General features: G+C 52.2%; 2 protein-coding genes across 2 annotated transcripts; one reads left to right on the top strand and one right to left on the bottom strand.

Annotated features, from left to right (window-relative positions):
- The first annotated feature begins 6 nt into the window (after window positions 1–6).
- On the top strand, window positions 7–8,835 carry LOC310891478 (uncharacterized protein). The gene is made up of 6 exons (XM_083853751.1): window positions 7–4,368; window positions 5,541–5,649; window positions 5,745–5,796; window positions 6,774–6,970; window positions 7,796–7,981; window positions 8,658–8,835. The coding sequence occupies exons 2-5, from the start codon at window positions 5,582–5,584 to the stop codon at window positions 7,809–7,811; spliced, it is 333 nt and encodes a 110-aa protein (XP_083709877.1). The 5' UTR covers window positions 7–4,368; window positions 5,541–5,581; the 3' UTR covers window positions 7,812–7,981; window positions 8,658–8,835.
- Window positions 8,836–8,979: 144 nt separating this feature from the next.
- Window positions 8,980–25,841, bottom strand: LOC310891467 (adhesion G-protein coupled receptor V1-like; the record flags this gene model as incomplete). Its single annotated transcript, XM_083853742.1, has 8 exons — window positions 8,980–9,432; window positions 10,116–10,181; window positions 10,972–14,390; window positions 21,377–21,621; window positions 22,820–23,035; window positions 24,013–24,228; window positions 25,175–25,784; window positions 25,824–25,841. The coding sequence occupies 6 exons, from the start codon at window positions 25,839–25,841 to the stop codon at window positions 14,367–14,369; spliced, it is 1,329 nt and encodes a 442-aa protein (XP_083709868.1). The 3' UTR covers window positions 8,980–9,432; window positions 10,116–10,181; window positions 10,972–14,366.
- Window positions 25,842–27,410: the final 1,569 nt, after the last annotated feature.

The following is a 27,410-nucleotide window of genomic DNA, read 5'->3' on the forward strand; positions in this document are numbered from 1 at the left end:
ACCAAAACTCTCTCTTTAGGGACCAAACCCCTCTCTTTAGGGTCCAAACCCCTCTCTTGAGGGCCCAAACCCCTCGCTTTAGTAACCAAACCCCTCTCTTTAGGTCCCAAACCCCTCTCTATAGGGCCCAAACCCTTCTCTTTAGGGGCTAGGCCCTCTCTTAAGGCCCCAAACCACTATCTTCAGGCACCAAAACCCCCTCTTTAGGCCCGAAACCGCTCTCTTTAGGGCCCAAACCCCTTTCTGTAGGGCCCAAACCCATTTCTTCAGGCCCCAAACCCCTTTCTTTAGGACCCAAACCCTTCACTTTAGGGCCCAAATCCCTCTCTTTAGGGCCCCAAACCCCCTCTTTAGGGCCCAAACCCCTCTCTTTAGAGCCCAACCCCCCCACTTAAGGACCCAAACCCCTCACTTCAGGGCCCAAACACTTCTCTTTGGGGCCCAAACCCCTCTCTTTACGGCCCAGACCCCTTTCTTTAGGGCCCAAACCCTTCCCTTTAGGGCCCAAACACTTCTCTTTAGGCCCCAAACTGCTCTCTTTAGGGCCCACACCTCTTTCTTTAGGACCCAGACCCCTTTCTTTAGGACCCAAACCCTTTTCTTTAAGTTCCAAACCCCATTCTTTAGGACCCAGATCCCCTTCTTTAGGGCCCAAACCCTACTCTTTAGGGGCTAGCCCCGCCCTTAAGGCTGCAAACCACTCTCTTTGGGGCCCAAACCCTTCGCGTTAGGGCCCCAAACCCTTTAGGGCCCAAACCCCTCTCTTTAGGGCACAAACCCCTCACTTTAGGGCGCAAACTGCTCTCTTTAGGGCCCAAACCCCACTCTTTAGGGACCAAACCCCACTCTTTAGGCCCCAAAAGGCTCTCTTTAGGCCACAAACTGCTCTCTTTAGGGCCCAAACCCCTTTCTTTAGGGCCCAAAACCTTCAGGGCCGAAACCATTCTCTTTATGGCCGAAACCCTTCTCTTTAGGGCCCAAACCCCTCTCTTTAGGCCCAAACCGCTCTCTTTAGGGCCCAAACCCTTTTCTTTAGCTACAAACCCTTCTCTTTAGGGTCCAAACCGCTCTCTTCAGGGCCCAAACCGCTCTCTTCAGGGCCCAAACCGCTCTCTTTAGGGCCCAAACTCCTCCCTTGAGGACCCAAACCCTTCTCTTTAGGGCCCAAACCCCACTCTTTAGGACCCAGATCCCCTTCTTTAGGGCCCAAACCCCTCTCTTTAGGACCCAAACTGCTATCTTTAGGGCCCACACCTCTTTCTTTAGGGCCCAAACCCCCTTCTTTAGGGCCCAAACCCTTCTCTTTAGGGACCAAACCCCACTCTTTAGGACCCAGATCCCCTTCTTTAGGGCCCAAACCCTTCTCTTTAGGGGCTAGCCCCTCTCTTAAGGCTGCAAACCACTCTCTTTAGGGCCCAAACCCCACTCTTTAGGGCCCAAACCCCACTCTTTAGGGCCCAAACCCCACTCTTTAGGGCCCAAACCCCACTCTTTAGGAACCAAAACTCTCTCTTTAGGTCACAAACTGCTCTCTTTAGGGCCCACACCTCTTTCTTTAGGGCCCGCACCTCTTTTTTTAGGGCCCGCACCTCTTTTTTTAGGGCCCAAACCCTTCTCTTTAGGGACCAAACCCCACTCTTTAGGACCCAGATCCCCTTCTTTAGGGCCCAAACCCTTCTCTTTAGGGGCTAGCCCCTCTCTTAAGGCTGCAAACCAATCTCTTTGGGGCCCAAACCCTTCGCTTTTGGGCCCCAAACTCTCTCTTTAGGGCCCAAACCCTTCAGGGCCCAAATCCCTCTTTTTAGGGCCCAAACCACTCTCTTTAGGGAGCAAACCGCTCTCTTTAGGGCCCAAACCCTTTTCTTTAGGTCCCAAACCCTTTTCTTTAGGTCCAAACCCTTCTCTTTAGGTCCAAACCCATCTCTTTAGGGCCCAAACCCCTCTCTTTAGGGCCCAAACCGCTCTCTTTAAGGCCCAAACTGCTCTCTTTAGGGCCCAAAGCCCTTCACTTTAGGGCCCAAACCCCTCACTTTAGGGCCCAAACCCTTCTCTTTAGGGCCCAAACCCCTCTCTTTAGGACCGAAACCCTTCTCTTTAGGGCCCAAACCCCTCTCTTTTGGACCGAAACCGTTCTCTCTTTAGGGCCCAAACTGCTCTCTTTAGGGCCCAAACCCTTTTCTTTAGGCCCAAACCCTTCTCTTTAGGGCCCAAACCCGTTTCATTAGGTCCAAACCCTTGTCTTTAGGCCCCAAACCCCTCTCTTTAGGAACCAAACCCTACTCTTTAGGGACCAAAGCATTCTCTTTAGGCCCCAAAATGCTCTCTTTAGGCCACAAACTGCTCTATTTAGGGCCCAAACCCCTTTCATTAGGGCCCAAACCCTTCAGGGCCGAAACCCTTCTCGTTAGGGCCCAAACCCCTCACGTTAGGGCCCAAACCCTTCTCTTTAGGGCCCAAACACTTCTCTTTGGGGCCCTGACCCCTCTCTTTAGGGCCCTGACCCCTTTCTTTATGGACCAAACCCTTCTCTTTAGGGCCCAAACACTTCTCTCTAGGGCGCAAACCCTTCTCTTTAGGGCCCAAACTGCTCTCTTCAGGGCCCACACTTCTTTTTTAGGGCCCAAACCCTTCTCTTTACGGACCAAACCCCTCTCTTTAGGGCCCAAACCCTTCAGGTCCAAAACCCTTCTCTTTAGGGCACAAACTCTTCTCTTTAGGCCCAAACCCCTCTTTTTAGGGCCCAAACCGCTCTCTTTAGGGCCCAAACCCTTTTCTTTAGGTCCAAACCCTTCTCTTTAGGGCCCAAACCCTTCTCTTTAGGGCCCAAACCCTTTTTGTTAGGTCCAAACCCTTTTCGTTAGGTCCAAACCCTTCTCTTTTGGGCCTGAAACCCTTCTCTTTCAGGCCAAACCCTTTTCTTTAGGTCCAAACCCTTCTCTCTAGGCCACAAACCCCTCTCTTTAGGGCCCAAACCCCTCACTTTAGGGCCCAAACACTTCTCTTTGGGGCCCAAACCCCTCTCTTTAGGGCCCAGACCCCTTTCTTTATGGACCAAACCCTTCTCTTTAGGGCCCAAACCCCTCTCTTTAGGGCCCAAACCCCTCTCTTTAGGGCCCAGACCCCTTTCTTTACGGACCAAACCCTTCTCTTTAGGGCCCAAAGACTTCTCTCTAGGGCGCAAACCCCTCTCTTTAGGCCCCAAACTGCTCTCTTTAGGGCCCACACCTCTTTCTTTAGGGCCCAAACCCTTCTCTGTAGGGGCTAGGCCCTCTCTTAAGGCTGCAAACCAATCTCTTTGGGGCCCAAACCCTTCGCGTTAGGGCCCCAAACCCTCTCTTCAGGGCCCAAACCCTTTTCTTTAGGCCCAAACCCTTCTCTTTAGGTCCCAGAGCCTCATTTTTTGGTGCTGAATCTCCACAGGAAGCCCCAAGCCCTCCTTCAAGCAGAGACGGCCTTATTTGTAGGGTATAATGAGACCTCTGAGGGACGAAGGGCTCGTTGTCAGACCCTAATCCTCATTTCAGGGCCCCAAAGCATCACAGTGGGGTCCACACCCCCATTTTTTGGGGATCAGAGCTTTGGTTTGGGATTTCAAGGCTTCTCGTTGCACACCCACAGCTGCATTTTAAGGGCCCCAACCCTCATTTTTAGGACCCAAAGCCTCCTTTTAGGGTCCAGGCCCCATCTTAAGGGTCCAAGGCTCCCGGTTTGAGCATCCAAAGTTTGGGGGTTTGCATTGGGGTGACGTGGCAAGGGGGTGGCAGCGGGGGGCACCCCCAAATTGAAGGATAAGGGTGCCCCCTGTGCCCCCCAGAAGCCCCCAGACCCACCTACTGGTGTGACTGGTACAGGAAAAAGCTGAGTGAGGGGGACCCCAGTGCTCCCAGTACCCCCAACCCTCTGTACTGGTGTAGCTGGGATCCCAGACAGATGCATGTGGGGGACTCCCAGTTCCCTCCAGCAGTCCCTGAACCCCCTTACTGGTGGCACTGGGACACTGCACGGCCGGGTGAGGGGGACCCCAGCGCCCCCAGCACTTCCAGTACCCGCCAGTCCCCCCAGTGCTCCTTGTCCCCGCAGCGCGCCCAGTACCCCCCAGTGCTCCCAGTATCCCCCAACAGGGGTAGGGCCGACGAGGCAAATCCGGCCACGGGAGGGGGGGGGGCGGGTGTGTTCTTTCTGAGCCGTTATTAACGACTATTAATTAACAAGGGACACCCCCCCCCCCCCAAACCCACTTGGTATCTCCCAGCCCTGCCCGGCCCTTTGCCCTCACCCAAGATGGCGGCGCGGCTTCAGCGCGCGGTGCCTGCTGGGCCGGGGGATTCCCCAGCGCGTGCAGCGGAGGCGGCGGAGCCGCGAACGGAGGTGGCGGGGGCCGGGGGGGCCCCGGGGGGGGCTCGGGGGGGGCCTGGGGGGGTCACGGGGGGGTGTGGGCACGGGGGGGGCTCGGGGAACCTCGGGGCACCCCCGCTGGGGGGGTCCCGGGCGCGGGGGGCGCTGCAGGGGCCCGGTACTGAGCCCCCCCCCCCCCGGCCTGTGTTTTGGGGGGGGGGGGCGGGAGTGGGAGGGGGTCTTTGGGGAGGGGGGGGCGGGGGGGGCTCTGAGGGGCTGGGGGGTTGGGGGGACCCCCCCACAGCCCCCCCTGAAAGTTCTTTGGGGGTCCCTGGGCTTGGGCGGGGGGGTGCAGGGGTCCCTGTGGTGGTTGGGGGGGGCGCATGGGGGGGTGTTTTGGGGGGGGCAGCAGGGACCCTTTGGGGTCCTCACAGGTGGGGGGGGTCTGTATGGGGGGGTGTCTTTGGGGTCACCATGTGGGGGGGTCACTTTGTGGTCCCTGTAAGGGGAGTCACTTTGGGGTCCTTGTATGGGGGGGTCTCTTTGGGGTCCCTGTATTGGGGGGGGGTCCTTTTGGGGTCCCTGCTTGGGGGGGGAGTTTCTTTGGGGTCCCTGCTTGGGGGGGGAGTTTCTTTGGGGTCCCTGTAAGGGGGGGGTCTCTTTGGGGTCCCTGTAAGGGGGGGGTCTCTTTGGGGTCCCTGTATGGAGGGGGGTCTCTTTGGGGTCCCTCTATGGGGGGGTCTCTTTGGGGTCCCTGTATGGGGAGGGGCCCTTTTGGGGCCCCTGTATGGGGGCGTCTCTTTGGGGTCTCCTATATGGGGGGGGGGTCTCTTTGGGGTCTCTTTAGGGTCCCTGTATGGGGGAGTCTCTTTGGGGTCCCCATAAGGGGAGGGGTCCCCATGGGGTCCCTTTATGGGGGGGTCCTTTTGGGGTCCCTGTTTGGGGGAGGTCCCTGTCCAGCTGCTCCCATCCCTGCAGGGTTGGGGGGGCCCCATACTGGCAGGCCCCCCCCCATTTGTGCAGCCATAACTGGGAAGGGGGGGGCTTGAGGCTCCCCCCCCCGCCCCCATTTCCCCCCAAAGACCCAGGCGGCCCCCCCCAAGGCGATCTGGGTGCCCCCCCCCCATTACAGGGGACCCCCGGCTGGCCCCCCCCCAGTGACAGCACTGTCTCCCCTGTGTCCCCGTCCCCCCCCCCCCCCTTAGGGGACCCCAGAGCCTGGGTGCCCCCCCCGGGGACCGGCCCCATGGTGGAGGAGCTGGAGCCGCTGCTGGAGCCCCCCCTGACCGAAGTCTTCCTCGACCTCTGGAACATGTGAGTGCGGGGGGGGGGGGGGGGGACAGGGACATGGGGGGGGGACAGGGACACGGGGGGGCGCCACCCGATGACCTTATTGCCCCCCCTTCCAGGCTCCCCGATAACATGCACTCGCTGTCCCCCCCCGACGATCCGCTGGCTGTGGTAAGGGGGGGGGGGGGGGGGGAGGTTCCGGTGTCCCCAAGGGGGGGTCCTGGTGTCCCCAAAGGACCCCGTGGGTCCCCAAAGGACCCCAGCACCTGGGTGACCCCAACAGGGTTCTGGATTTCGAGGGATCCCCAAAAAGCAGCCGGGTCTGTGGGTGCTTCCCAAAAGGGGCCGTGGCCCCCAGCTGTCCCCAAAAGGGACCTGGGTGTCCCCAGAAAGGGACCCTGGCACCCAAAAGGGTCCTGGATGACCCCAAAAGGGACGTGGGTGTCCCCAAAATGGGATCCTGGCCCCCAGCTGTCCCCAAAAGGGACCTGGATGACCCCCACAGGGGACCTCGGTGTCCCCAAAAGGGACCTCGGTGTCCCCAGAGGGGACCCTGGTAGCCAGCTGTCCCCAAAAGGGACCTGGATGACCCCAAAAGGGGCTTGGATGTCCCCAGAAAGGGACCCTGGGCACCCAGCTGTCCCCAAAAAGGGACCCTGGCACACAAAAGGGTCCTGAATGACCCCAAAAAGGGACCTGGATGTCCCCAAAAGGGACTTGGATAACCCCAAAAGGGACCTGGGTGTCCCCAAAAAGGGACCCTGACACCCAGCTGTACCGAAAAGGGTCCTGGGTGTCTCCAAAAGGGATCTGGTTGACCCCAAAAGGGACCTGAGCGTCCCCAGAAAGGACCTGGATGTCCCCAAAAAGGGACCCTGGCACCCAAAAGGTCGTGAATGACCCCAAAAAGGGGTTTCAGTGTCCCCATAAAGGGACCCTGGCACCCAGCTGTCCCAAAAAGGGACCTGGGTGTCCCCAGAAGGGTCCTGGATGACCCCAAAAAGGGGTTTCGGTGTCCCCAAAAAGGGACCCTGGCACCCAGAAGGGTCCTGAACGACCCCAAAAGGGACCCGAACGACCCCAAAAAGGGTCCACAAGGGCCCCTGCCATTCGGCTGCCCCCAAGGCCCCCCCCCCCCCCCCCAGCAGGACCTGTGCCCCCTGGAGCCGAGCGAGCCCCCCCCCCCGGGCTCCCCCCCGGTGCCGAGCCCCCCCCGGCGGCTCCCCCCGAGCCCCCCCGGGCGTCCCCGTCCCCCATGGTGCCGTCCACCGAGGACTACGGGGGCCACTACGACTTCCAGCTGGGCTTCCTGGAGGCCGGCACCACCAAGTCCATCACCTGCACCGTACGTGGGCCGGGGGGGGGGACAATATTGGGGGGGGGGGTTATACGGGTTTGGGGGATCACCCAGGAGACCCCATAAAGGGGGTCCCGGTCAGCGGGAGGGGTGAAATGGAGAGGGAGGGGTATGGGATTGGGGGGTGGGGGGGGCTGGGGGGGGCTGGAGTTGTTTGGGGGGGGCACGGGGGGGGACAATATTTTTTGGGGGGGCTGGGGGTGGTTATACGGGGTTGGGGGGTCACCCAGGAAACCCCATAGAGGGGGTCCTGGTCAGCGGGAGGGGTGAAATGGGGAGGGAGGGGTATGGGATTGGGGGGCTGGGGGGGATGGAGTTGTTTTGGGGGGGGCATGGGGGGGGACACAATATTTCGGGGGGGGGGCTATGGGGTTGTGGGGTCACCCAGGAAACCCCAAAAAGGGGTCCCGATCAGCAGGGGGGTCATTAATTGGCAGGGCCCCTATATGCCAGGGGGTTCTTATACACCTGGGGGGGGGGGTTCTCGGTTATTTGGGGGGGTCTCCATTATTTTGGGGGGGATCCTAGCTCTGGGTTCCCATATTTTTTGGGGGGGGGGGTCATTAATTGGCAGGGTCCCTATGTGTCAGGGGGTTCTTATACACTTTGGGGGGGGTTCTCCATTATTTGGGGGGGGGGGCTCATTAATTGGCAGGGTCCCTATATGTCAGGGGGCTCTTATACGCCGGGGGGGGTTCTTGGTTATTTGGGGGGGGGGTCTCAGTTATTTAAGGGGGGGTCCTAACAGGTTCTCGGGGGGGGGGGGCACGCCTCGGAGGGCTCCCTGGGGGTGACCCCGTGCCCCCCCCCCAGTACTCGCCGGTGCTGAACAAGCTGTACTGCCGGCTGGCCAAGCCCTGCCCGGTGCAGGTGCGGGTGGGGGCCGCGCCCCCCCAGGGGCCGTGCTGCGCGCCGTGGCCGTCTACAAGAAGTCGGAGCACGTGGCCGAGGTGGTGCGGCGCTGCCCCCACCACGAGCGCAACGGGGAGGGCACCGACGGTGAGAGGGGGGGGCACGGGGGGGTTGGGGGGGCTTTGGGGTTTTGGGGGGGGACAGGGGTATGGGGGGGGGTTGGGGGGGGGGGCAAGGGTATGGGGGGAGATGGGTTTGGGGTGGCGCTGCCCCCACCACGAGCGCAATGGGGAGGGCGCCGACAGTGAGCGGGGGGGGGGCACGGGGGGCCATGGGGTCATGGGGGGGCATGGGGTATGGGGTTTGGGGGGGGTGTCAGGGGTTTGGGGTGGCGCTGCCACCACCATGAGCGCAATGGGGAGGGCACTGATGGTGGGGGGGGCATTGGGGGGGGTTGGGGGGATTTGGGGGGGTCAGGAGTATGGGGGGAGTTGAGTTTGGGGGGTCCTTGGTGGGGGGGGGCATGGGGGAATTGGGTTTGGGTGGGATTGGGGGGGGTCCTTGGGGAAACGGGGGCTGGGGACATGACGGGAGTTGGGCTTGGGGGTGATTGGGGGGGGCCTCGGGGGGGAATGGGGGGGCATAGGGAATTGGGATTAGGGGGGTCCTTGGTGGGGGGGGGGGCATGGGGGAATTGGGTTTGGGTGGGACTGGGGGGGGGGCCTTGGGGAAACAGGGGGCTGGGGGCATGGGGGGAGTTGGGCTTGGGGGTGATTGGGGGGGGCCTTCTCTCTCCAAAGAAATATTCCTTCTGTCCCTGCAGCACCCAGAGGGTCGGGGCAGGGACTGCGGCTGGGGGATAGAGAGGGAGACAGGCAGGGGGGACGGAGGTGAGGTGCAAGGAGCAGAGGCAGAAGGGACTAACTCCACGCAAATAAAAGAAACTGGCTTTCATTTCAAGGAATACAATAAAGCACAGAGGGGACCTCGTAAAGCAGAAATGTCTCTGGGCTATGACTCATTTTATCTCCTTGGGATTCAGCACAAGGTTGCGTCCCGCTGCGGGAAGTGATGAAAGAAAGGAGACTGCAAAAACCCTTTCCACACCCTGGGCAGCTTTGCCATGCCGGCAGAAATGTCCTTAATGTGCTTTCAAGCAATTTTATTTTTTTTTGCTGCAACTTGGTAATTTATGAAAATAGGAAATGGGGAAGGGGGGTTGAAAAGGCTAAGGGTGAAGGGTAAAACCCGTCGCTGATGCTCCTCCACAGCAGCCACTGGGAAAACACGTTTGGTCTCCACCTCCCTACCTGCCCCCAGCTGCAAACCCTACAAAAATACCATTGACCCACACCCAAAATAGGAGGAGCAGGTGTGGGAAGGAGAGGGCCGGGAAGGGGTTGGGTCTCAAGGGGTTTCCACTCACCACCAGTGTGTTGACACGAGGCAGGACCTCAACAAAGTGAGATAACGAAAAATCCCCAGCACCCCAATTTCACCACTGGGTTGTTATGGGGAGGGGGAATGAGGCTGAGGGTCTCCCAGACAGTCACACCTGTGGGACCCCAAATCCAGCCGTGCCCCCAGCAGCTCAGCCCCTGTTTAAGGAGACCCCAGAGGAGTTACCTTCCTCGGAGACCATCTGGCGATGTTAAGGCCCCCCCCCCCCCCCCCCCGATTACTAAGACTCCCCCTCCCCAAGCCATTAAGGACCCTCCCTTTTAAACCCCATTTTATCCCCCAATTTACCCCCCCCACTTTACCCCCACCCCCCCATTTTACCCCCGGTCCCCCCCCCCAATTTACCCCCAGCCCCCCCCATTTTAACCCCCCCTTTAACCCCAACCCCCCAAATTTTCCCCCAACCCCCCAATTTACTCCCCCTTTACCCCCAACCCCCCATTTTACCCCCAGCCCCCCATTTTACCCCCCCCCACTTTATCCCCAACCCCCCCCCCACTTACCCTCACCCCCCTTGTCCCACCCCCCCCAATTGGGCTCCCCCATTTAACCCCCCCCCTCATTTTACACCCAACCCCCCCACTTTACCCCACCCCCCATTTTACCCCCCGGTCCCCCCCCCAATTTACCCCCAGCCCCCATTTAACCCCCCATTTTACCCTCACCCCCCTAATTTGAAACCCCCAATTTACCCCTGAACCCCCCCAACTTACCCCTGAACCCCCCCAATTTACCCCCGACCTCCCCAATCTACCCCCACCCCCCCATTTACCCCCACCCCCCCCACTTTTACCCCCCCCCCATTTTTTACCCCCCCCACCTGCGAAAATGCCGCCGCCGCCTCCTCCACGCCCTCCGCCAGCATCTGTGCCAGCTCCAGCCACAGCTGGAGGGGGGGGGAGGCGAAAACCCACAAATATGACCCCCCGTGTCCCCCCCCCACCCAAAAAATCGTGTCCCCCCCCCCTGGGGCGGGGGGTCCTCACCCCCCCATCCCCATGTACCCCCCCATTTCCCCCGGTGCACCCCCAGACCCCCCCCCATCCCATTTGTACCCCCCCCATTGCCCCCCCATGTACCTTGGGGTACGCAGGGACCCAGGACCCCCCGGGGACCCCCCCAAGCCCCCTCCCCGAGGAATTGGGGACCCAGGACCCCTTCCAACCCCCCCCCAAGGACCCCCCCGTGTTATTAAGGACCACCCCCCCCCCCCCCACGGGCATATTAAGGGACCCCCCCCCCCAAGCCATTAAGGACCCTCTCCAGGACTCCCCCCCCCCCTCCCCAAGCCCCCCCCCTCCCCAAGCCCCCCCCCCCAGATTACTAAGGCCCCCCCCCAAGCCATTAAGGACCCTCCCCGGGACCCCTCCCAACACCCCCCCCCCCCCCAATAAATAAGGACCCCCTCCGGGCATATTAAGGACCCCCCCCCCAAAGCCATTAAGGACCCTCCCTGAGACCCCCCCAAGCATATTAAGGACCCCCCCCGGGCATTAAGGCCCCCCCGGGATATTAAGGAACCCCTGGGATATTAAGGCCCCCCCCATGGATTTTAAGCCCCCCCCCCCGGGCCTTTAAGGACCCCCCGGGCCTTTAAGCCCCCCCCATGGACTGTAAGCCCCCCCGGGATATTAAGGACCCCCCCCCCGGGCCATTAAGCCCCCCCCCGGGCCCACCTCGGCCTCGCTCCGCCGGGGGAGGCTCTCCCGCAGCGGCCGGGCCTGGAGCTCCGGGAGGCCGAGGGCGGCCTGGGCCCGCAGCGCCGCCAGCAGCGATCGCTTCTCCCGCAGCGACCAGGCCGCGGCCCGGGGCCTCCCCGCCGGGGCCTCGGCGAAGCGGGCCGGGACCAGGCGGGGCCGGGGGGGAGGCTTCATGGCGCGGGGAGATGGCGTCAGGGCGACGAAACGGGGTGGAAACGGGGGGAGCTGGGAGGGAACGGCCCGCCGGGGGGTGCTGGGAGATGTGGTTCGGGGGGGGAGGAGAAAGGGACAGCAGGTCTACCCAAAGGCTGCTGCTGGGAGGCTTCATTAGGGGCGTAATTAGGGTTACGTTTAGGGTAGTTTGGAGAAAGAGAAGGCGCAGGGTCCTGTTGCGTGTGGGGCTGTGTAAAGGCTCCCAAAGGGAGATCAGGTCTACCCAAAGGCTTGGGTTGGGAGGCTTAATTAGGGGCGTAATTAGGGTTACATTTAGGGTAGTTTGGAGAAAGAGAAGGCGCAGAGTCCTGTTGCGTGTGGGGCTGTGTAAAGGCTCCCAAAGGGAGATCAGGTCTACCCAAAGGCTGCTGCTGGGAGGCTTCATTAGGGGCGTAATTAGGGTTAGGGTCGGGGTTGTTCAGAAAGAAGGCGCAGAGTCCTGTTGTGTGTGGGGTTGAGTAAAGGCTCCCAAAGGGAGCTCAGGTCTACCCAAAGGCTTGGGTTGGGAGGCTTAATTAGGGGTGTAATTAGGGTTAGGGTTAATATCCTGGGGGGGGGGGTTGGGGGGGTCCCAGGGAGGATCCTTAATGGCTTGGGGGTGTGAGAAACGCTCCGTAGCCAACAACTTGGGCTCAGGCGAGGAGCTCAGCGAAGCAGGAATTTATTCGCGATCGCAGTGGCGGGCGCCCCACGAGCAGGAGCGCGCCTCCTGGTCCCCAAACCCAGTTTACATACTGTTTGGTGCCGGGACCCTCCCCAGTTTCCCCACTGAGTGGGCAATCCAGGCTCACAATCTGTCTGATGCTTCCCAGACAATGCCTGGCCTTCAGTTGCCGGCCTGTTTTTGGGATGGCAATGTTTTCTCCCCTTGTCTGCCTTGACTTAACACAGCGATTTCCACCTGATCGCTCTAAGGAGGCTGGGTGTCTGCATTTTAGGAGGTCACCTGCTGAGCTTTCTTATCACTGTAAGCACATCTCAATACCCCATTCCTTCCTTCTGTACCATGTAACACTGCAAAAACAACATTTCCATTCCCACAACTCCCCCCTTTTCTCTTTTTATAATTTGTTGATTTTTGCAAAATTTTTTTCTCTAAGGTGTAATTTGGTAGATGTCTTCCTCTTCTTCACTTTCTTTGCTTTCCATTTCCTCTAATATCATTATCTTATCTGAGCAGGGTGGTGGATCCACGGTCATTTGTTTCGAAAGTGCAGTTTCAATTAACCGTTGGACAAGTCCCCTTACACAGGGGATAATGCAACAACCAACGGCTGTCAAAACTCCTGCTACGACAATCAAGGACGTAAATACGGACACTACCATCCCTTTCCATTTACCAAACCAAGATTCCAACCATCCTGTGATGGAAGGGTCTGCTCCTGAGTTTTCTGCCAATTCACTGGCAAGGGTGGTAAGCCCTTGCAATGCTCTAGTTCCTGTGCCATCCGGGGCAGCATTGTTAGGGATAAAAGTACCACAACGGCTGCCCAGCATCACGCACACACCACCTTTCTCCGCAAGCATCATACCTAATGCTATTCTGTTTTCCCAAGCCATTTTGCTGGTGGCATCTAGTTGTTCAGCGATTCCCCTTATCGCATCTCTTGTATAGTTTATGAATCTCTGCTGATTATAATAGATATAATGAATCCAATCCACATTTTTATTAATTGTTACCCACCAGAACAGTGACTCAAACCCTGCAGCAATTTGATTCCTGGCTTTACATCAGGAACTCCTCTAGGCACCCCAATAGAATCTACGTACGCTCTATCATCAAATGATACTCCTAAGCTTCTTTTACTTCTTCTGGGTATTTGTGATGTTTCTCTTTCAAATGCCAGGGTGAAGGGTATAGCTAATTGAACAAGTGCACAAGTGCCTCCCCAGTTAGATGGCAGGATGGACCGTAAGATCTTCCCTCCGCAGTACCACCAGAGATCTGCCCTGGGGATGTCAAATCTTGAATATTTTCCCATCAAGTCCTCGGTAGCATTCAAGGTCCTCGTGCACAAGGCAAATTCTCCCAGATGCTGGTAGCACTCACACCCTGCCGTGAGAGGCAAGCTGTATGGTTACCTATAGCTGTGGAGAATGCAGGGGGAGCCCTGATATTGCTATCGTGCAAGGAAGGGAGCAGCAAAGAGAGAGACTTACAGGCCTCATTTCCCCAGGCAGGCTTTTCTGGGTACAATGCAATCGTACATCGCATCCCTCGGGAGTCCTCGGTCCACCCCAATGGGCAGGGCACCATCCGGGCTATCGGTCGTCCCGAGGCACAAGCATAGCAATCGCTGTGGTTGAGACTCTGGACAGCAGATTTGACCCATTCTATCCAGGCATTCACATCCCCATACCCTGTTTCAATCTCAAATGTTTGAACTGCCGCATTTCAAAGAGGGCCTCCTGTTTTCTCTCCTGTTTTCTCCTTGAGTTTCTCCCTTTCTCTGATGGCGATAGAGGATCGTTTCCATACAGCTATTCTCAATCTGGCTGTTGGGTCTCTACCAGTTATTTGTTCTCTCTGCTCAATTGTCCTTGGGCATTTAAATCTCCACAAGCTAACACCTCACAAGCATCAAACATGACTGATTGTGGTACATAACCCTCTGTCACATTCACCCATATTTTTATGGGGTATCCCGTCTTACTATTATCTGGTCATGCCTTTTCCAAGTTGCCAATTGACCAAGGCTTTCTCTGAGGCCTACAATCACTAAAAACAAAATTAATAATTGATTTTTCCCTGTCATTATTTTTAAACCTTAGGTTTCCAAATAATTATCAATACAAAGAATAAGATATACACTACTACCATAACAACCCCCCCTTGGGAACACTTCAATTCACTATAGGCCAGTCCTTTCTCTCAATCACAAGTCACGCTCATTAGTTACCTGTGAAAATAAAAGGTTAGTTTACAATCGCAAGCTCTTATCCCGCTCAGAGTCCACTATGAGATTTTTCTCTTCGATTTCAGCTTCCAACAAGTCTTCTGTAGGAACAGCTTCCCAGGTACTAGGGTCGACGGATGCCTTCACTCGAGTATAGTGAGTCCAACCTTTTTCTGCAGTTCCTATGGCTGTTTCAGTGGTTAGTAGTACTTGGAAGTGTCCTTCCCATTCGGGCCGGAGTTGATCCTTTCCAGGTCCGAATCAGGACCCAATTTCCCACGGGTCCTGAGAAATGACAAAGAAGAGGACAACCCCAGAATACAGTTCTTAAGAAAACTCTTGTTTCGAATTGTGGTATCTCATCCCTTCTGCCCAGATAGGGTAATCCGAACAGCATCTCATACGGTGAAATTCCTATATGTTTCTTGGTGCTGTTTGAACCTGTAGGAGTGCTAAAAGTAAACATTTTACCCAAGGAAGTTGGGTTTTTAACGCTAATTTAGTTAATTGCTTCTTTAATGTCTGGTTCATTCGCTTTGCCTTCCCAGAAGAGGAGGGGTGCCAGGGGGTGTGAAAAGCCCACTCAATCTCTAAGGCCTGCATTAACCCTTGCAGTACTTGTGAAGTGAAATTATTTCCTTGGTCTGAATCAATGTTTTCAGCTATCCCATATCTAGGGACTGTTTGCTCCGGTGATACCTTAGCCACCGTGTTTGCAGGGGCAGATACAGAGGGGAAAGCTTACACCCATCCAGTCACGTGGCCAATTAGGACAAACAAGTACTTAAATCTCCCTCCTTTAGGTAACTCAGTAAAGTCTACCTGTATACTTTGGAAAGGTCGAATCCCTGGCTCCCGTCCCCCTCTAGGTCAGTTACAAATGACCTTTTTATTTGCCTTTTGACATATGGTACATCCTCTGCATATTTGCTTCACTAAAGTGTATATTCCTACACAGACATACTTTCTTAGCACAACATCAATCACACATTGCTTGCATCTCCCAATGACTCTCTTGATGTAAAACATCATATTTGCCTCATTGGTGCTTTATTCAGCATTTCTCTCCCATCAGGGAGTATCCATTTTCCCTCAGGCTTCGTGGCTCCCGATTCCTTAAAGAAATCTCTCTTAAAAACTTTTTAGTTCTTTCTTAGTTTTCAACAATTCCCTGAATCCTCTCTGGATTTATTCTCAGTTTTCCCTCAGACATTAGATGCCTTAAATACCTGACTTCTCTTTCTACGTATTGTAATTTATTTTTCAATGCTCCCAAGCCCTGCTTTCCCAGAAAGTTGAATAGCTTGTTAGTAGCTTCCTTCACAACTGTTTTCTCCTGTCCTGACAATAAACGATCATACACGTTTTGTAACAGAAATTCCTCCTTGGGAGGTTGGAATTGCTCCAAAATCTGTTCTAGAACTTTGCCCAAATTAGTCGGTGGCCCTGTAAACCCCTGAGGTAAAAATTCCATATGTATTGTTGCTTCCGCCCCCACTTCAGAGTCTTTCCAGTCAGAGGTGAAGATATCTTTGCTCTCAGGGCCCGAGAGCACTCCATTAATACCACTGTTATTCCAGTCTACCAATTTACTATTTGAATGCCCAATTTCATCATCAAATCCCTTCCCAACAAGTTAGTCCCTGCCTTGGGTACATACAATAATTGCCCAGAGATCATTTTATCCCCTAGTCTCAGCTTGGTACCCCCCAAAGGTGGCACTGTTACCCCAGCCCCTTCTACCCCCATCACTCGTTAGGGTTTCATTAGTTAATTTAATCCCTGATACTTTACAGGCCAGCAATGACCTAGCTGCCCCTGTGTATTGTGTTTGATGGCGAGGTTCGGGAGGGGGCTGCAGTGGCAGCCCCCACGAGGAGAATCCAGAAACCGCCCCGTGGCAGATAAGGGACAATTTCACCCGGCCCCAGAGGGGCCCACCGCTGCCCAGAGCCAAGCCATGAGCAACACAGTCCGTGCCTCTGTGAGAGCACATCCACGAAAACGAACAAACAAACAAAAACCTGCTGCTCAACAGCAGCTGGGAGAGCGAGGAGCGAGAAACCTCCCCGCAGACACCAAAGTCAGCACAGACGGAGGGGGTGGAGGCGCTCCAGGCGCCGGAGCCGAAGCCCCCTGCGGCCTGTGGAGAGGCCCCTGGTGGAGCAGGCTGCCCCCCCCGTCCCCCCCTTCTCGATACTTGGGAAACTGACCAAACACCACAGCAAATATACCAAAACCTCTAGACTGTTACTTAGATAGTGCCTACACCCTCTTTCCCTGCTCGTTCAACTTTCCCAACTCATTCAAAAAACAGCTCTGTCAAACATTACATACCACACCTTTAACACCTTCCATAACCCTTTTTAACGCTTCTTGTCTTTCTCCAGCCTGTACTTTCACCAAAGTCTCAGTCATTAGCCAACTTAATTCCATACCTTCCTTCTTCCACTCCGGATATTCCTACCTGAAGTGGCCAGCCTGCCCACACTTAAAACATCCCATCAAAGCCTGTCCCTGCTAAGATTCAGGCCACAACACGGGTAGCTTTCCTTGCCTGCCATTCCTTCATCTCTCTTCCTCTCTTTTCCATCCTGGCCCTGACTCCCCCTGAAGATTTTCTTCCTCTTTCTCCAACCCTCTGCCTGACTACCTGCTACGCTGTCATGTAATGGGGGGCAGACAATGGGACGGAGGGCAGCAGGGGACAATTTGGGGGTTACGGGGGGGGGAAGCCCCTCTCTGGGGGCCAAACGCCCCGGGGGGGCCCCCGCACCCCAAGGCCCCCCCCCAACGCCCCCCCCCCAAATCCCCCCCCCAGCGGGCGCTGGGCCCCTTCGTGTTCCTGCTCTTCGGGGCGCTGCTGGGGGGCTTCGCCCTCTTCACCTTCCTGCGGCTGCCCGAGACGCGGGGGCGCCCCTTCAGCGAGGGGGGGGGCGGCCCCCCCGGGACCCCCCCCCTGCTGCTGCTGCCGGGGGGGGGCGGCGAGGACAAGGCCAGCACCGAGCTGCGGCGCCTGGGGGAGGGGGGCGGCGACGAGGACTGAGGGCGCCCCCCCCCGAAAAAAAAGGGGGGGGCAAGTGAGAGGCCCCCCCCAAAATAAAGAGAGGGGGGTCCCAACTGAGGCCCCCCCACCATAAAAATCTTGAGGGGGGGAACCCAATGAACACGCCTTCCCCCCCAAAATATGGAGGGGAGGGGCCCCAAATGAGACCCCCCCGAAAATCTGAGGGGGGGGCCTCAAGACCCCCCCCCCATAAAATATTTAAGGGGGGGCCCCAAATGACCCCCACCCCCCTGAAAATATGGAGGGGGGGCACCAAAAGAGCTCCCCCCCCCCAAAATAAATTGACGGTGGGTCCCAAATGAGCCCCCCCCCAAAGAAATTTGAGGGGGGGGCTCAAATGTGACCCCTCCCCCCCAAAATTGGAGGGGGGGCCATATGTGAGACCCCCCCCCCCCCGAAAGAACCGGAAAGGGGACACCAAATGAGCGCCCCCCAGTAAGGGGGGGGGGGGCTCAAATGAGACCCCCCCAAAAAACAGAATTTAGGGAAATCCCCACCCCCAAAAACAAACAAACAAAAAAAATAAAAACAAAATTTGGGGAAACGGCCCCAACATTTGGGGAAACGGCCCCAAAATCCGGGGAAACGGCCCCAAAATCCGGGGAAACGGCCCCAAAATCCGGGGAAATGCCCCCAAAAAGCTGCTGCTTGTGATGCAAAGGGGGGGGGGGGGGGCACGGGGACACCCCCTTAAAAAGAAAAACAAAAACTTTTGGGGGGAAATCGCCCAAAACCTGCACTTTGTTACCCACGTTTGAGACCCCCCCCCCCCACCGAAACCCCCCAAATTTGGGGAAATCCCCCCAAAAGTCCCAAAATCGGGGGAAATTTCCCCAAAACCCGCCGCTTCTTGCGATTCCTTTTGGGACCCCCCCCCCCCCCCCAGCAAAACCCCCAAATTTCCCCCAAAACTTGTGGTGTGCCTGTAGGATTCCCCCCCCCAGACCCCAAATTTTGGGTGAAAATCCCCCCCAAAATCCCTCCCCGTGAGGTCACTTTTAGGACCCCCCCCCAAAAGACCCCCAAATTTGGGGGGGAATCCCCCAAAGCTGCTATTTGTGCCCCCCCCCCATTTTGGGGTGAAATCCCCCCGAAGCTGCTGCTGGGACCCCTCAAAACCCCAAATTTGGGGAAAACTCCCCCAAACCCATTTGTGACCCCAGTTACCCCCCCCCAAAAAAAACAACCCTTATTTTGGGGAGAAATCCCCCAAAACCCGCAGTTTTGCCCCCCCCCCCCCTTAAAATTTAGAGGAAAATCCCCTAAAAAAATACATTTCTTACCCCTGCGCCCCCCCCGACCCCAAATTTTGGGGGAAATCCCCTAAATCCCGCTGTTTGGGACTCCCCCCCCACACCCAAACGATTTGGGGGGGGCATTTTGGGACCCCCCTTTACCTAAAACACCCTGGGGGGGGCATTTTGGGGTCCCCACCCCCACCCTGAATGATTTGGGGGGGGCATTTTGGGGCCCCCCCCTTACCTTTATGGCCTTGGGGGGGGGCATTGTAGGGCCCCTCCCACCCCAAATGATTTGGGGGGGGATTTTGAGGACCCCCCCCCCACCCTAAATCATTGGGGGCAGATTTTTGGGACCCCAACCCGCACCCTAAATAATTTGGGGGGGGGATTCTGGGCCCCCCCCTCCCTTAAACACTCGGGGGGGGTATTTTAGCCCCCCCACACCCCCAAAACGACTTGGGGGGGCATTTTGGGGTCCCCCCCCCACCCAAGTGCCTCGTTCTCCCGGGGGGGCCCCCCCACTTCTGCCCCCCCCCCGCCTGTACATAAACGCCACTCCCTCCCGGACCCCACCGTGGTTTTTTTTGGGGTTGGGGGGCCCCGAAAACAGCCCCCACCCCCCCCTAAAATTTGGGGGAAAATCCCCTAAAAAAATACATTTCTTACCCCTGCGCCCCCCCCCGACCCCAAATTTTGGGGGAAATCCCCTAAATCCCGCTGTTTGGGACCCCCCCCCCACCCTAAACGATTTGGGGGGGGCATTTTGGGGTCCCCCCGCACCCTAAATAATTTGGGGGGGGGATTGTGGGGTCCCCCCCTCCCTTAAACACCCGGGGGGGGTATTTTAGCCCCAAAATAGGGGGCCATATGTGAGCCCTCCCCCCCCCCAAAAAAGAACCAGAAGGGGGGCACCAAATGAGCGCCCCCCCCAATAAGGGGGGGGGGGGAGTCCTCAAATGAGCCCCCCCAAAAAAGAATTTAGGTAAATCCCCCCCCCCCCAAAAAAAAAGCCCCAAAATCCAGGGAAACGGCCCCAAAATCCGGGGCACGGCCCCAAAATCCGGGGAAACGGCCCCAAAAGCTGCTGATTGTGACCCGTTTTGGGACACACCCCCCCCGAAAAAACCACTAAAATTTCAGGGAATTCCCCCCAAAAACCTCTTCCCCCCCCCCCCCCCCCTCCAATCAGGGACCCCCCAAAAGCCCCGAATTTGGGGGAAATGCCCCAAAAAGCTGCTGCTTGTGATGCTGGGGGGGGGGGGGGGCACGGGGACACCCCCTTAAAAAAAACCAAACTTTTTGGGGGGAAATCGCCCAAAACCTGCACTTTGTTACCCACGTTTGAGACCCCCCACCCCCACTGAAACCCCCCATATTTGGGGAAATCCCCCCAAAAGTCCCAAAATCGAGGGAAATTCCCCCAAAACCGCTGCTTGCGACCCCGTTTTGGGGCCCCCTCCTCAAAGAAAACACTAAGTTTGGGGAAATTTCCTCAAAAATCCTCAAATTTGGGGATTTTCCCGGAAAATCAGGTCCGGAACCCTGAAGTGTTGTTAGTTAATGGGCTGATATCTGACGTCAGCCAAAGGCAGAGAGGAATCCCTGAGGCACTGGAAAATGTAAAGGCTGAACATGCTTGTTCTTTTAGGCACTGAGCTGCACAGGAATACACAGGGTCACTTGCTGCTGACACATTCACTCTGGTCTTGGATGGTTTGTCAGGAATTCCTTGTACAGGAGGCTCGTAGTAGGCCAGGATATCCTGACCTTGCTCCACAGCAAGAGCTACAACGTCAGTCTCAGAAGTGCTGTAGAAAATCTGCAGCTGACCAAATCTTCCCTCACTAAAAGACATTATAATAAAATAAAGTTCTGTTAGTTGACAAAGGATGTCTAATATTCTACATGTTTCTGGGTTAATAATAGAAGTGAACAAAATCAACTGACCCTTTCTGAATTGCTGAAAAATTCCAAATAACACATCAAAATGCATTCCCTTTGAAACTAGTACCAGAATAACTGAGTTATCTTATTTTTTTGTGGATAGCAAGTTTGATTATTTATAGCTTAGGTAGTAGTCTGTTAAGAATGCATATTTGTAAACATTTGGTTCTAGGAGTTAACTTAGTCTTCTTCAGGACTTGGCAGCTCTCCTTACTTGCAAGGAAGAAAAAGCCGGTGACACCCAGACTTATCATCCTTCCTCTAGGATCACATGCATAAAACCTGTTTTCCTTCTCTTATTTTCATCCTGTAAGGGCTGGCCATTTTGTCCTCCTGTTCAAATCACAGGAACAGGCTACCATGCAGGTTTAAATGATTTGATGATTAAACGGACAAAATGAATAGTACACTGTGTACGCTGAGTTTACATTGTGCATTTCAATGTATACTACGTTTAAGTAATTTATGTAATACACAGACATCTACTTCAAAAACAATGTGTTTGAAATGAAAATACATTGAGATGGCAGATCAAAGAATTGATGCACATATTTTTATGAGAGGAGCATGAAATTTGACATTATAGTGGAAACAAAAGTGAAGAATAAATAGTAATTACAAATAAAGCAAACATTATACAAACCTTCGCCTGACTGTTATGTTTGCCAGCAAATTTCTTTCTAGTGGCTCCTGAACTCGATATAAGGATTGATGAAAGAAAACTGTGCCATAAGGATTATCATTGGCAGGTATTATAATACTTGCCACGCCATCTAACCCAATAGCACCACCATTGGAGGCCTGAGTTAATTCTACACGGACAATCTCAAAGAGAAGAAAAGAAAAAGAAGTAATGCAGCTAGACAATTTGTGGTTTTTCTAACAATAATTACAAGCAAAGTATAACATGAAATTATAGCACCTTCCTGCCGGAACATTTCTTGTTTTCCATCATACATATTTCTAGAACAAGTCAAAATTAATACCATCTTCAAGGAAGATGTAAGTGCTTGACTTACTTCTTCTATTTCTGGAACATCATCAGCCAGGATTTCCAATAGTAGCATCTGAAAGGCTTCCCCAGGGGCAAAAGTAATATTGCCTGAGGCAACCTGCAAGTCCTCATCAGCAGGGTGTCCACCAATGGTAGCAACCCACTCAACAGTAACGTTACCAAGTGTCCCAGCATTGCGGATTACTGGCAGATTTATGGGTACTGATCCAGATTCAGGCTCCTCCACAGTAAATTCGGTCATCTGGAACACTGAAGTGCAGCACAAAGAGGTGTATTTCATTAACAGTAATATTTAAAATAAAAACACCATCCTAGTTACTGAATTATATATTTTATTTCACTTGATTGCATTCATTTGCACAATTAAAAAAATGTTAATCAGGTTTAAACTTCAAATTGAACTTTCAGTATCATTTTATCTGCAAATAAAATTGGCATGAAAATTCAGCCCCCACCCAAGAGTTTATTCCAACGTATCCATTGTTCAAGGCTAGCCATGATCTAAGTTTTTAGAAGACGGTCAGAAGGTAATTTTTCCCAGTGAGGAAATTTTTTATCATTTTTTATGTCACGTATGGAAAAAATGTGTCAACATATTCCATCTAAATTGTTTCAAATATAAGTCTTTCTTGTATAAAATCTTTAGTTGTTAAGAATGAAGTTAATGAATTATCCATGTGGAATTATTTACTTTTGTCAATTTCCTTTACATTTTGCTGATAAAATGGAATAACTGAAATAAAGTAGGGTACTAAAGGGAGAAAGAGTAAGTCAAATAAAATGGCTGGAAAACATACACCAGAAATACTGAAATAGAAAAAATAAATAGAAAAGATAAATTTCTAAAATGTCATTAAATTTTTGAAATTACCATTTTTTTCTCAAAACCTGTGTAATGAAACTATTTTTGGAAAGTGTCCACAATCCATTTTACTGATAATGATAGAAAGAAGAAAAACTACAATAACTAACAACCAGAACATACAAGAATGCAATTTAAGTCATATTTGTACTTTCCAATTTCCCCAGATATTTAAACCTGCTTTGCCTGATTATTTTGTAAAACAATGACACTGCACTATCTAAACAGGTTTTGGCATGTAAACTTAAGCTTCAAGCTATTGCAGAAATGCAACATTTAGAATAGATAAAAAAATACAAATTAAATTAAAATCCATCCCCATTAGGAGACTCCAAAATCCACCTTCGTCTCACAAAATCTTGATATATAAGTTGACTGAATGCTTCAATTTCGCTATATAAGGGCACCATTTGCCCTTACTTACACGTTTTAATTTAGTTTATCTTATTTTGTCCTTTACTGTGTTCATCCAGACTTCCCTTTTTGTATTCTGAAAATTTTTATTCCATTGCCCAGTAATAACTCACCCACAAATCAGCAGATTGCTACTGGACAAGAGAAAATATGCAAATAAGACTCATTTACCAAAGGATCCAAACGGGTCATCAGAAGCCTCAATGGTTATGACTGCCCTCGTCAAAGATCCAAGCAAGGCTCCTCCTGTCGTTTGATTCAGCAGCTGAACATAAAAGGACTCCTCAACTTCAGGATTGATATCATTAATTATATAAATTGGCACAGCTTTACTTGTTTCTCCTTCTAGTAAGACAACATCTGATGAGGCTACACTGTAGTCCTCACCTAGATTTGTACATGAAAAAATAACAAAACAATCAAAACACAGAAGAATATTAAGGCATTCTGGTTCATTATGAAACATCACTAATGTTTATCAGCACTAATATTTATCTGTTCTTTTTGCATTCCCTTGTGTTCATATGTTGGTGTGTTTTTTTGTGTTTTTTTTTTCTTTATCTTCATACCCAGAAAATACAATTGTTTATTTCCTAGTGCCTTTTAGATATCTGGATGGATGAAAATAAATCTCATCTTGGCCAAAACAGAGTTTACACTGTCAGTCCAAGAAGCAATTACAAAAGGTCCATTATTATCTTCCATTGAGAAGATCACACAACTGTGACATTTCTATATTTGATTTCTGATAGTTGTCTGGCTTTCCAAGAGATAAAATGAAACAGAAGTACCTTTTTCAAAGGAGATTTTACTAAAGGACATAAGGTCACTCCTTCCCTCGTGGAGCTTTTCAGGGATCACCTGAGAGCTTTACCTTTCATTTGCAAAGTAAAAGTCTTCTTGAATTGTGCTTAACATTTGTCTGTTTCACAGAGGAGTCACCAGCTCTCAATTTCCCTCCAAGAAACTCAAATAAGCCATGTATGGTAGGTTGAAATATGTACAAAGGACTAAGTACTAGCTATATATACTACTACAGGATTTTTTATTTTATTTTATTTTTTTGAGAAAGTGAGTGGCCACCAGGGAAACAAACAGCCAATTCCTTTCCTTAGTTTTCTTGCTAGATTCTTCAGTGATGATATCTCTGAGTTTTTTTAAATTTGATGTAAGGTCTCTTCTATAGGACCTGAATTCCTGTCTCCTAAGTACACTCAGTAAGTATCTCACACTTTGGTATTTTTTCTACTTGTTTTACTAGACTGCATTCAATACACACTTGCTTGCTTTGGTTACTCGAAGCATACAGTATGCTCTTTCTGGTTTAACACAGAATGTGTATTTCTGCTATTTTGATTTCTTACCAGCTGTTGCAGTTATTGGCATAGCTTTGAATTTCACAGAAACATCTGCAAAAATTCCCCCAGTTCTGGTCACGTTAATGATTGGTCCAACATAATTTTCAGCAACTCGCACAGCTGAAGCTGAAAGTTGAAGTGTTCCAAAAGCATCATCGTTGGCATTGATAATTACATGAGCTATAGTCTCACCCACTGATCCAAGACGAGGAGAATTTACAACTGAAATATAAAAAAAACCTCTTAGAGCAAGCCTGAAATGCCTCCTATATATGGCTATACTGTTCATATACATACACCTGAGTTTAGTGGATGGCCACTACTAGCTTTCAATAAAATTTTCATTTTAGATTTGGACAAAATATAACTACAAACTGCACAAGCATATTTTTGATGTTTGAATTATATTATGTCAGAAAATCCACATTCTTACTAACTTATTATTCTACCCTGCTGTGGAGCATACAAAACACCAGTTCTTTGAAGAGGTGAGGTACTAGCAAAATTACTTACTTATTTGTCCATAGGACAATAGAATTTTACACTAGCAATGATGAACTATAAGTAACCTTTCAGTTTCCCAGTAGAATTTTTTGTAGTGTTTCCCTTAAAAATCAAGATTAATGTGGGAGAGTCATGGGGGAGAGGGAAGGGAAATTAGGCATGCCAAGAAGCTCTTAAGCATAAATAAGGCTGTAATGACCTGAATTTATCTGATCGGGCAAACATCCTCTACGCTAAAAAGCCAGCATGAAGCTGCAATTCTACACCACTTAATGTTTAAAAGGCTTTTTTCGCTTTCAGTAAGTGCAACTAGCTTATTTCCTATCATTGTGCTTTACAGAAACAACAGGTGAGCAGGTATTAGCACACAAAACCAATACAGTAATATAGTTGGCCTAAAACACCTGGGATAAAGCAGATGCAGAAGGGAGAAAGAAATGTCCACCCCTGACAAAATTTTGTGGTAAAGGAAATATATGCTGACACACAGAATCTTCATACTTAATGTGAGATACTCTGACATATAACTTACAGGATTCTTAACTATACAGAGTTAGGCAGAGGTAAAATTTTACTGTAATTTCAATTGCTGCATTTTATCCTATTAAATATAAATATTAGCCTACATATTTAAGCTTTTGGTTTACATATGAAAGACACTTACTTGGCCGATCCTGTACTTTGTCGATCAAAACAGTATTGTTTAGCTCCACAAAAACAGATTCTGACCTCTCAGGATCATAATCATCCAAAATAGGCAAAGATATTGTGGCTTCGCTTTCATTGGCTGCGAAGATCACATAACCAGTAATGGGTATATAATCTTCTCCTTGTATTGCTCTAACAACATCAGGTGGAAGAAAGGGTGACTTTTCATCATCACCTAAAGTTCTGTATGTAACCACTACTGTACCAAGAAGACCACCAAGCCTTACTATTGTCAGGGAGATATTTTTTGTTTCTTCCTCAACTTTTATTGGTCTGTTTCTCTCAGAAAAGATGAACAGTCCATATGGATCATCATTAGCTAAAACTGTTAATGTTGCATTAGTGTGATTTCCAAGACGACCACTGGACACATTGATGATCAAAACTGAAAACACCTGATCCAGTTCAGGCACGTTGTCAGGAGAAACTTGTATGGTAATATTTGCTCTCACTTGGCCAACATCAAATGTTACATTCCCATATGCAGAGACCAGGTCTTCTGTAAGATCACAGACTATGACCCAATACAGAGTCACCTCAGACAGGGCCCCATGAGTTCTCACAACCTAAGTGGAAAACACAAAGATTTATGTATTTCTTTGTACTATAAGAAAGAAGAACATAAAAGTGTAAAATGGCATACAGCAAAGTCACAGAATCACAGAATATCCTGAGTTACAAAAGATCCACAGGGATTATCAGGTCCAACACCTGACTCCACACAGGACCACCCAAAATCAAATCGCATGTCTGACAGAGTAGTCCAAATGCTTCTTGAACTCTGGCAGCTCAGTGCTGTGACCATGTCCCTGGGGAGCCTGTCCCAGTGCCCGACCACCTCTGGGTGCAGAACCTTTCCCTAACCCCCAGCCTGACCCTCCCCTGTCCCAGCCCCATGCCGTTCCCTCGGGTCCTGTCGCTGTCCCCAGAGAGCAGAGCTCAGCGCCTGCCCCTCCGCTCCCCTCGTGAGGGAGCTGCAGGCCGCCATGAGGCCTGCCCTCGGCCTGCTCTGCTCTGGGCTGAACAAACCCAGGGACCTCAGCCGCTCCTCATACTTCTTGCCCTCTAGACCCTTCACCACCATAGTAGCCCTCCTTTGGATGCTCTCTAATAGTTTATGTCCTTCATATATTGTAGCACACACAGTGCTAGAGGTGAGGCTTCACCAGCACAGAGCAGAGCAGGACAATCCCTTCCCTTGACCATCCAGCATTGCTGTGCCTTATGCTCCAGAACACAGTTGACCATTTTGGCTGCTAAGGCACACTGCTGGTTCATATTTCTCTTGCTGTCAAGCAAAACCCCCAGATCCCTTTCCATGGGGCTGCTCTTCAGCCTCTTGTCCCCAGGCCTGTCCGTACAGCCAGCATTGCCCCTTGCCAGGTGCAGAATCCAGCACTTCCTCGTTTAACTTAATTCCAGTCAACTGTGACCTCTCCAGACTCCAAGACTATTGAAAAATTATTGAGAGAGGTCTTGCAATGACATCAGCCAGCTCTTTCTGTACTTTGGGATTAATCCCACTGGACCCCATAGACTTATATGCATCCAGCTGGAGCAGCAAATCCTGCACAAGTTCAAAGTTGGCTGGGAGTTTATCATCATCACAGTCCTGAAATTCAGAGCTTTGGGTGTCCCCGAGCCCATCATTGGTGTTAAAGACAGAGGCAAAGAAGGCATTAACCTCTGCTTTATTGGCGTACTTATTTGTGAGGTTACCAACCTCAACAAGTAATGGATCAATGTTTTCTCTGCTCCTCCTTTTGCTGTTAGCATACTTTAAAAAAAGCACTTTTTGTTGTCCCCACAGTACTGGCCAGCTTCAACTCTGAGTGAACATCACCTCTGTAGTCCTTGTTCAACTGACCTTGCTTCCAATGCCCACAGATTTTCCTTTTTCGCCTAAATTCTAGAATAAGATCCCTGCTCAGCCAAGCTGGCCTTCTGCCCAGCTTGCTCAACTTCTGACTCTTTGGAATTGCCTGTTCCTGTGCTCTTAAGAGGTGTTACTTAACTAACCAGCACTGATGGACTCCAATACCTTCAAAAGCAGGTTCCAAGGGGACCTCACAAACTAGTTCACTGAGTAGTCTGAAGTCTGCTGTCTCCATAGCTAGGGCTGAACTTTTGCTGGCAGTTTTCCTCCTATTACCAAAGATTTTAAACTCAGCCATCTCATGGTCACTATGGCC

This window comes from Anser anser (genome assembly GCF_964211835.1).
Source record: "Anser anser genome assembly, contig: HAP1_SCAFFOLD_122, whole genome shotgun sequence".
Classification (NCBI taxonomy): domain Eukaryota; kingdom Metazoa; phylum Chordata; class Aves; order Anseriformes; family Anatidae; genus Anser; species Anser anser.